This window comes from Crassostrea angulata, chromosome 9, assembly GCF_025612915.1.
Source record: "Crassostrea angulata isolate pt1a10 chromosome 9, ASM2561291v2, whole genome shotgun sequence".
Classification (NCBI taxonomy): Eukaryota; Metazoa; Mollusca; class Bivalvia; order Ostreida; family Ostreidae; genus Magallana; species Magallana angulata.
Window position 1 is genome coordinate 21,346,403 of NC_069119.1, and position 10,015 is coordinate 21,356,417.

The window sequence follows — 10,015 nt, forward strand, 5'->3', positions numbered from 1 at the left end:
ACGGCGCATAAAGATCAAGGGAAGGATAACCAACTGACGATCATCTCAAATAACTGCTAAAGAAAACACTGTCCAATATGTTACAATTAGAAACGAACGGAAATAAAAAGACAAGTTCATAAAATCTCATCAATATTTAACAATTAACAAATTTTAAACTTCATAGTCCATATTTGACGACAAACTTAACTTACATAATTAAACGATTTTTTTGGTGATTTTGTGGGTTTCATTTAATCATTTAACAGGCACGTAGCATCGTTTTTGAAAGTGGGGGGGGGGGGGGGGGCCAGACTCATCCAAACAATCTTGACAAGCAAAAAAAAAAGAAAAAAGGGGGATTTAAACTTTTCCAAAATCTTCAAAATCCTAATCCGGGGGGGGGGGGGGGGGGGGGCGTAGTATGTATCTTCAATTTCACTCCTCGTTACCTTATTTTTATATCAATTTTTTACATACTCCCAAAAAAGTGGAGGGGCCAACTCCATGATAATTCAACTTTTTATATGTAAATTTTAAAAAAAATTGTTGCTGCGAGAAAAAGTGGGGGGGGGGGGGGGGGGGGGCAGGCCCCCCTGATGCTACGTGCCTGTTTAAAGGTAGCCAGCATTGTGAAAATGGAAGTCCGTTAGGCGTGTATTCTCACTGTCTGTAGCTAAAGTTTCCATCGATTTCGAAATAATCCACGCATATAAATGTTCTGACTTTTTGTTCTTAATGCTTAAAAATGTTATTGTGCTATATATACAATGTAACTAAACCAACTCAAATGTGAATTCTTCAAAACTAAAAATCATTGATCCTATCTTATCATCAATTAAAGATTCTTTTTTCTAAAAACAAAAATTAATACTAGTATGCTTTAGATAATATATTTCATCCAATAATGACATGAATTAATATCTAACAATGAAATAACTTTAAATTTGACACAGATCAAAATCAAAGAGAGTCATATATGATATCAAATACAAAATATCTTGATGATTGGTAAAGTAGATCTTGTTTGAAAAGATCTTCAAACTTTTCTAAACATATTCTTATGTTAAACATTGAGTCCCTTTAGTTACTAATTTATTCCTATGTTATATGTCAACCCTTTTTGGCCCTACCTTAGCCTCAGGATTTCGATTAAAAAAAAAATTCCATCTAAAATATCTGAGGATACTTTTACACAAGTTTCAGTTTTAATGACCAAATGGTTTAGGAGAAAAGGGATTTTTATAGATATTTCTCTATTTATTCCTATGTAAAATGTCAACTGATCATTGTGGGCCCACCCTACCCCAGGGACTATGATTTGAACAACACTACTTGCGTAAATGACTTTTGAGAAGAAGATTTTTTCTATTTAAATCTATATCAAAATTCATCCCCCATTGAGTCCCACCCTACCCCTGAGATAATGATTTTACCAAACTTTGGATGGAGAGATTTTTCTGTGCACTTATTTAACATTTATGTAAGTTATAATGTCTACATGAATGGTAAATTTAAGAGGTTTTTTTGACAATCAAATCAAGTTCTGTTTTGCAATTTTCTCAGCTAACGTTTTAAAATCACAAGTACATGTACTATCAAAATTCTGTATTTGCATTTGTTTTAATAATTCTGCTGCTGTGATTACACTGCAGGACTTCGTGTATTAACTTTGTTCTTGTGTTTTCCTCCATGAAAACAAACTTTTGATCTGTTCCCAGACCTCTCCCCATAGTATCACATTATCAAGAGAACTGGATTGGGGCACCTGACCACTCAAAGAGTCACCAACAAATACCAGGCCAGGGTCAGGGGTCAGATCCCTGGAGAGAGGACCAGCCAAATACTCCTTGTGGTTCTCCAATACTCTGTTCAGTTCACGTTCCGCAGAATAAGGTATCAGTTGTTTTTTTAACACAGGGACAATTAAGTTGAATTTTTTCACACTGTCGTTGACTAGAGAAATTTTGGCTTCAAATCGTTCATATTCAAAATTCCAGGCTCTGTCTTGCACAGGTGAAGAAAATGGTGGGCTTCCAATTTTGTCAATAACTCTAGCAAGATGACTTCTTGCTTCCATTAAAGCATCCCTGTGTAAAAAAAAAAAGGCATCTTAGTAGACACTGAGCAACAAGACAATAATACCATCACTTTAATTCATACAACAAGGAAACCAAATCTAAGCTACAGGGTATGAATTGAGAAAACAGATATTTTACATCTTTACTTACAATTGCTTTATCACATTTAAAGAAGATTTTTAGAGATTTTACACCTTAAATGCTAAATATATGGCCCATGGGAGGCGGGTTTATGAGTTTCATTCCCAAGTATCCATCTTCAGATGCTACAAACCAGTTTTCTTTTCAGACATTTGATCAGCAACACATTAAAAAATATCTCAAAAGTTACTGTAAATAAGAAAATTGTTAAGTATAGAGTTAACACATGGATAGCCTTAGGTTAGAATACTGTGGAATCATTAGAATTTCGAGGTGGCTCAATTTTCGTGGTATTCGTGGGTAGCCCTCACCCACAAATTTACATCCTCCACGAAAACTAATCATTAAAGATTTAGTTTTCCTACTGAAATTGAAAACCGGCGCATCCACGATATTACACCCTCATGAATAAGCAAAAATTCTGCAATCCACGAAAATTGGCCCCCACGAAATTAAATGATTCCACATTAGAACTTATTAGTGTGATAGGATGTAGGATATAGGACAGCAAAGGGTTTGGTTTACTTATAGTATGAAAGCTCTATTACTCTTGTATGTAATCCAAATAACAAACAGTACAATTCATAGGCAAATGAAACAATTACAGAAGACCGAAAACATGATGGGAAAACAAAGTACAGTTGAACTTTGATATTTCAAACACTGATATCTCGAATACCATGGATATGTCAAAGTGATCTGTATGTCCCAATCACTTTTTAAGTATTTTACTCTCGATATCTTGATTAGTTTGATATCTCGAAATTTTTAAACAGTCTCATCTAGTTCCAGATAACAAAGTTTGACTGTAACTGATTCTGGCTAAAGTTTTGAACACCAGTAGTCAAGTAGGATTTACATACAAAAGGAAAGGAAAAGATGACATGGATATCATCAAGATCATCCATCCCTGTTCTGTTGAAGAACCTAACCTGATGTCTTTCTCCAACATGATCCAGTCCGGAGCGAAGCCCTCGTCCTTCAGCATCTTGTTGATTTTGTAGGTGGTGGCGTCCAGCAGAGGGTTGCGGTCCTTGTTGTCGATCGGCTTCCCGTACCCCGCCAGGTTATCAAAGTCACCCCGCTGCATGGACTCCTGTATCAGGTCCTCCACCACTCGATCAATAGTGTTACTGAAAGCAAGGGGAAGACCATCCTGTTATACTGTATATAAAGCAAATCATTGGTTTTTAATGAAACCAGACTCAATGATACAGAATCAATGCAATATATGAAACATTTTACAGATAATATTTAAAAATTTTAGGATATCAATTTTACAAAATGAAATCACATTTAACTTTGCATGCAGGACAAAATATGAAAGAAATCCCTTCTTAACACAAGTATGTTTGTACTGCAATAGCATCTTCTTTTTCAGAGAGTGTTTGTAACTTAATATTCCAACTGATTTCTACCTGATCTTGTTTCTCCTTGCCTTGGCCTTCGTCTTGTTCATCAATGCTGATTCTGAAGGTTTCGTCCATTTGGCTTTCTTCAGTTCAAACATATCTTCTGATGCCTTTCTGACCCTGTGCTGTGCATATTGTTTTTGTCTCTGAAGAGGGGTCCCAAATCCCACACCCTTCCATGTTCCAAAACAAAAACATACACATGAATCATTAAGTTTCAATTTACATTTAATATAAGAGAGTCTGAATTTGATTGATACTTAGTAGTTTTTGTACAATGAATATTAAGAATGTTTAATAAATATTTTATGCAGTGTAATTTAGTGAACATACCGTAATAAATTTTATGAATTAAATATGTTTCAAATTTAAAAAAATTTGTGTATACAGCCAGATGTAATGTAAGAAAGCAAAACAAAAGTAAAGAGTAAAAGGAATGACTGGGGACTGACATCATAGTTGAGGTATTGCCGGTGTTGTGGGACAGTGTGCTGAATGTCAAAGTCAAGGTCACTGTCCATTTGTTGTTCATCCGCCTGAATGCCTGATGATGAACTTCTGTGATTCTGCAAATCACAAAAGTATCAGTCATTGCATCATACTCCTCAAACAGAGCATTTTACTGCCAGTATTATAACATGTGCATTTAAAGAGTTATTCCCTTACTCATTGTGTTTATTTTGGCTCTTTTTAAAATGATATTTTCAGGAAAAAATTTATCACTAACAAAAAATAACAGCAAGATGATTTGCAACAATATTAAATTTTTTATTCAAAGGGGTTACCTTGATCTCAAAATTCAGAGGTATGACAAACATGGTTGTATAAATATTTGTCCATATATACCTTGATGGTCATGTAAGCCTCACGGACTTGATTAAATTTGCGAGGGTCCCCAGATGAGGTTCCAGAGTCCGGGTGGTAAATTTTGGCCAGTCTTAAGTATGCCTCCCTTACTTCATCATCAGAGCTGTCATTGGTGACATTGAGTAGACTGTAACTGTCACGAATGTTACCTCTTAGCTGGTACCCTATATGTCGAAGGCTTAGCAGCCAAAAGGGATTCTGTGAGAAACGAAATGTCTGATGTGTCCTTCGAATCATGGCATGGCTGCTACAAGTAAAAAACACATTCAAAAAAGGTAATTGAAGTGTAATTTTATCATATCATTGATAATTGTAAAAAATTACATCAAGAAACCTTTTAAAATTGTAATGTTTGAATTGTATTTGAAGGAGGTATGAGTATATATGATACTACAAAGTAACAATTTATTCACTCAACAACAAAGCCAAAATTACATACAATGCTTGAATTACCTACAATTTGCTTAATTTTAAGTAGTTTGTAACTGGCTGTATATCCACTTTGGCGTGCAATTGGGCATGGATAAATTTGATCACTTCACATAGTGCTGATCGAATTATTACCGATCAATTATCATGCTAACAAAAACTGTTCTTTATTTCATTCAAGAAATAGCTAGTTGGCCACAGATAAACGGTGTAAAGAACCCCACAACCTTTAGAAAACTTAAAATGCAATTGCGTTGAAGGAGAAACATATAAAAGAGTGATTTTTTTTTTCATGAATTGTTTTCGATCTGCTGATATAGTGTCAATTCTTGTTTTGCATTACTCTGATTTCTGATTGTAATCAACTCGGCCTGCTATTTGTTAAAGCAAAATTTCAATATAAAGTTACTTAAAAGATCGCTGTACATTGTTTACCTTAAATCAACCCATCTATCAAATCATAATTCATTAATTGACCCTTTTCTTACTTACGCAACAACTACAACAGTCAACAGTCACAGTGTCAACGTTGTATTTTCTACGCACTCCGATCCCGACCTAATAGTAATTAAAACATTTTTGTTATGTTTTTTCTTTTTTTTTTTTTTTTTTTTTTTTTTTTTTTTTTTAGTTTTTTTAAAACAAAATAAAATACTTCTTAATTAAAAAAAATAATCCAATCAGCTACCTGTAGGTGTCCACTCTTAAAAATAATGAATAGAAAATTGTTCATTCTTAAAATTAACAGACAGAGACAGGTAAAACTGTAAACTTATTGGACGAATACAGGTAAGTTGGAAACAAGAATTAAGACATCACATTTGCAAATAAAGAAGCATACTTAATGTTTAAGACATTGAGATTGAGACAGGTACTAACATGATACAGCGAACAAATACTAAAAAACTAGTAAATATTATCCAGTATGATATATATACCTACTCCATTTTTCAGAATCACGAATCAAAATTAACACTTTATCATAATAATAACTCGTAACCACAAATCACATCAGATATGATCAGAACGCACACTGAGACAAGTTTCACTGCACTACATGAAAATCATATTCTTCATATGGCGAAAAGTTAATTCCTGATCATCCGGACCACTGGCGTCGGAAGCAAAATGAAAGTGGGGGGGCTAGACTATTCCTCAGAAATATTGAGAAAAAAGTAATTCCCAAAATCATGGAAATCCTAATCCGTGGGGGGGGGGGGGGGGGGGGCTATACTTCCACAAAAAAAAAAATTACTTACCCAATTTTTTTTCATTTTCATGAAATTCCTAATCCGTGGGGGGGGGGGGGGGGGGGGGGGGGGGGCTAGTATGCTTCTGAATCCAACTTATCAATCTTTCAAGGTAAATTTAGGAACAATAATCTTTCCTGCGAGAAAAAGTGGGGGGGGGGGCTGAACCCTCTACCATGCTATGTTTCTAATGGTTAGGTATAACTTTGCAAAAAAAGTGGGGGGGGGGGCTAAGCCCCCCCTAGCCCCCCCCCCCCCCGGTTCCGACGCCTATGCGGACTACATTCTCCCTGGAAAAAGTTCATAAAATTAAACATTGACCGTCAACTTCCGCCACACCTGCATCTGAGCCGGTCAATGCATTCTTTGTGTTGGTTGGCGTAATCATTTCATCAGATAATTTTGTACGTGATATCAAAACTTGGCAATGCATATCAGGAATATCACTTAGAGAACAGTTACATGTATATATTATGCAGTACCTCTTTTACATCCTTCAGTATTGTTAATGTATATAAGAAATGCTCCTCCCAGTAGAGAATGGGATGATGATGCTTATAGTAGAAGACTGAATAAATATGAAATTTTCACAGCATAGCTTTATAAATCCCTTGCACATACCTGAAACTGTCAACTACATATGTAAGTGAACAACAGAAAATTCTATGCAAGACTGGTTTTATTGTTCGAAGTTGAAAAATATATTAATCAGCATTGTCAACAGGTAAACCTGATACGGTGTTATATAGTGCCTTTTCCCCCTGGCCATCTTCCCCCCCCCCCCCCCCCCCCCCCGGAAAAATGGCTATATAGCAGTTCTTCCCCCCGGAAAAATGGCTACATAGCAGTTTTTCCCCCAGGGAAAGCTGACTATATAGTGGGCTTTCCCCCTTTTTATAGCCAGATTACCCCCACGGAAAACCTACTACATAGTGGATTTCCCCCCTTTTTTTACATTCCGGCCATGTATATGGTGGACCATTCGTGGCAATAATTATAATTTGCAGTAGTTGATATGATATTAATTTCTCATAAAAAAGGATAATTATGGCATTTATTAATACATATAATAAAATAGTTTTTCATGGTTTTTTAACCAAAAATATGAACTAAGGCACGCACCTCCATAACATTCATGTGTCATCATCGTTTATTTCACCTGTTTTTACACCTTTTTGGAAACCTTTTACACGGATTTCGGAATACCTCGAATCTTTTTCATCTAATCGATGCTTATCTACAGTTTCGACTTCCACGTTAAGAACACGTGAGAACACATTTGAGTAAAAATACGCTGGTTTGGAACTTTAATTTTTCCAATGTATTACCATCTCTGTATAAGCTTCTCCGAGGGAACTAATTGTACAATCTTGACTTAATTTTGTAGAGGAAGGGAATAAAAAGTGGAAATGTATTACTCCCTTCGTCCAAAAGGCTATCAATTTTAAATTGATACCGTTCGAATTGACGATCTTAAAAACAATTATATATTTCTTCTTCTAAATATCAAACGGGAGACAGGGTGCAATGATATGATCAGAACTGAAATGTTTTAGTTTTATTTTGATTGATGGGGTTCTAAATCATGGGTAAGGGGTATTTTAATTGATTATATATTAAAAGCAGTTGAAAAGTTAGTGTTTACAATTTTGTTTTAAAGTTACGCATATTCGTATTTTTTAGCACATTTTTTACGAAACGCGAGATTTTATGATGCAAACATTTTTTTTTAAAAAAGGAAATGTCTTCACAACCAGAACAATGTCAGTATCTTTGCTGGTTACTTTGGAAAATGTGTAATGGAGCCTAAACTAACCTTATGTATATATTTACACTCAGTATTTGCTAATTTTCCACTTTTAATTTTGCAACGTGATTTATAAATAAACAATTTTGAAAACGATGCCATATAAATCAAGATATACGATTCACTTACCTAAAAATCGTATATTACTATTTGTTTCATATTTTTGCAATAAAGATTTACTTGTGTACCATATTATTTCTTCGAACAATGAAACAAAGGTAATTAAAAAAAACCCCAAACCCCCCAAAAACCAACACTTCTATTGTGATGAGCTGACTTACTTTTTTTTTTAAACATAAGCTTGCATGGTCTTCTAATCAACTAACAAGTTAAAAAAGTCGTATACATGTATGCGCTTAGGTTGGTTATTTATTTTTGATTTTCGGTTGCTCCTTTTATGAATAAAAGTTTATTGATTTATTTATCTAGTTATTTATTATATCATAAGTCATCTAATGAATTGATTAAATGTTTTGAAGAATAATGAATTTACCTGCGTACCTTTTTAAAAAAAATTGTTCGTAAACTTTGGGCTATATATGATCTGGGCGCCTTAGATGGCCCCCTAAAATGAGCATCGTCGTTTTACTTCAATTCTTTTTTTTTCTTTGTACAGATATATATGTGATGTTTATACATAATGTTCAATTTGATTCAAGTGCTCACATTTAAGAAATATGACATCGTAAAGACAACCTTTTCCCGCCATTTTTGCAATTTTAGCATAAAACAGCTTGTTTTCAAGCAGTTTTTCTTTCAGAAAACATAGAGCGCATGCTTGAACAAACAAAATATTTTAATCAGAGATATATATAGCCAAGACTAATAAGTAACAAAAAATATCTTTGTTCAAGCATGCGCTTTATATTTCCCATTCGTAAACGGATAAGAAAAATGTCAATTTTTGACCGATTTTGATTGAATTGTAGTAATTGCGTTACTTCTGACGTCATATATATACTGCAAGCGAGTACAAATAAATCAAATGAATAGGTAATATATTTTAAATCAACTCTTCTAAAAAATAACATAACATTTTACTGTACCCGAAACACTTTAAAAAATTGCGAATTATGGGGGCCAAATTTAAATCATATTATATAAAGTTCTTAAAAAAGAAAAGCAGAATCGTAATTTTCAATCATTTTGATAAGGAAATATATGAGCGATTGTGTATTTTTAAATGATGTTATTACTTTTAAATGACCGTAAAAATATGTTCATGTGGTTATCTTTAGTTTTGAGATATGGGGCCCTAAAAAATACATTTCCTTTATAATTGGATTTCAAACATCGGGCTCGAAAACAACAAAGGCCCCTACCCTGCAGGGGGGACTAAAATTTTCAGTGTCATCTACTAGTGGTATAACACTATCACTGTGAAAATATGGTTAAGTGGTCATCTCTAGAATATGAGATTCGGATCCCCACTTATAGATCACTATTCAATCATTATAATGGGGTTTTAAACATCGGGCCCTGAAACATCAATGGCCCCTGAAGGCTGAAATTTTCAGAGTCATCTACAAGTGGTAAACCACTGCCACTATGAAAATATGGTGATATGGTCATCTCTAGTTTATGAGACATTGGACCCTTAAGAATATGCCCTATAATCATTATAATAGGATTTTAAAAATCGGGCTCTGAAACATTGGAAACAAAATCTCTTTAAAACAGAGGTTTAGCCTGGATGAAATTTTCAAAAACAGACAGCCAGTCTGATAGATTTATCAAAAAATTCTTAAAACATTCTCGCATAGTACAATTTCAGAACACAGAATTATGCATATAAGTGTATAACTTGTAAAACCAAGTATTTTTTTTCCAATTAATTAACTAAATTAAGTTTTATGTGTAATTCCATTACACAGATGTTCAATTTTCAGCATAGTCTATAAAAATAATAAATCGGCAAAACGAAACTTAGCCTTTATAGATGAATGCAGTTGTACATGTATGCAACCTGGGAGTGTAGAAACATTAATTTTAATCCTTACTGGGTTTCCATCAATATTTTTTATAAAATCTGAACCAAAAACGTGAGGG

The 10,015-nt window shown here is 34.1% G+C and overlaps 1 protein-coding gene across 5 annotated transcripts; it reads right to left on the reverse strand.

Moving 5' to 3' along the window:
* Window positions 1-1,067: 1,067 nt before the first annotated feature.
* LOC128163783 (dnaJ homolog subfamily C member 28-like) lies at window positions 1,068-5,465 on the reverse strand. 5 transcript variants are annotated; one of them, XM_052827443.1, is made up of 6 exons: window positions 5,402-5,465; window positions 4,460-4,727; window positions 4,066-4,179; window positions 3,620-3,786; window positions 3,134-3,334; window positions 1,068-2,069 (listed from the first exon to the last, which is right to left on the reverse strand). In XM_052827443.1, exons 2-6 carry the CDS (start codon window positions 4,715-4,717, stop codon window positions 1,646-1,648), a joined length of 1,164 nt encoding a protein of 387 aa, XP_052683403.1. In that variant the 5' UTR covers window positions 4,718-4,727; window positions 5,402-5,465; the 3' UTR covers window positions 1,068-1,645. The 5 variants fall into 5 exon arrangements, with proteins under 5 accessions (XP_052683403.1, XP_052683406.1, XP_052683404.1 ...); XM_052827446.1 differs by having other exon boundaries at window positions 4,460-4,724; window positions 5,402-5,447; XM_052827444.1 differs by lacking the exon at window positions 5,402-5,465 and adding an exon at window positions 5,345-5,375.
* Between the last annotated feature and the right edge of the window lie 4,550 nt (window positions 5,466-10,015).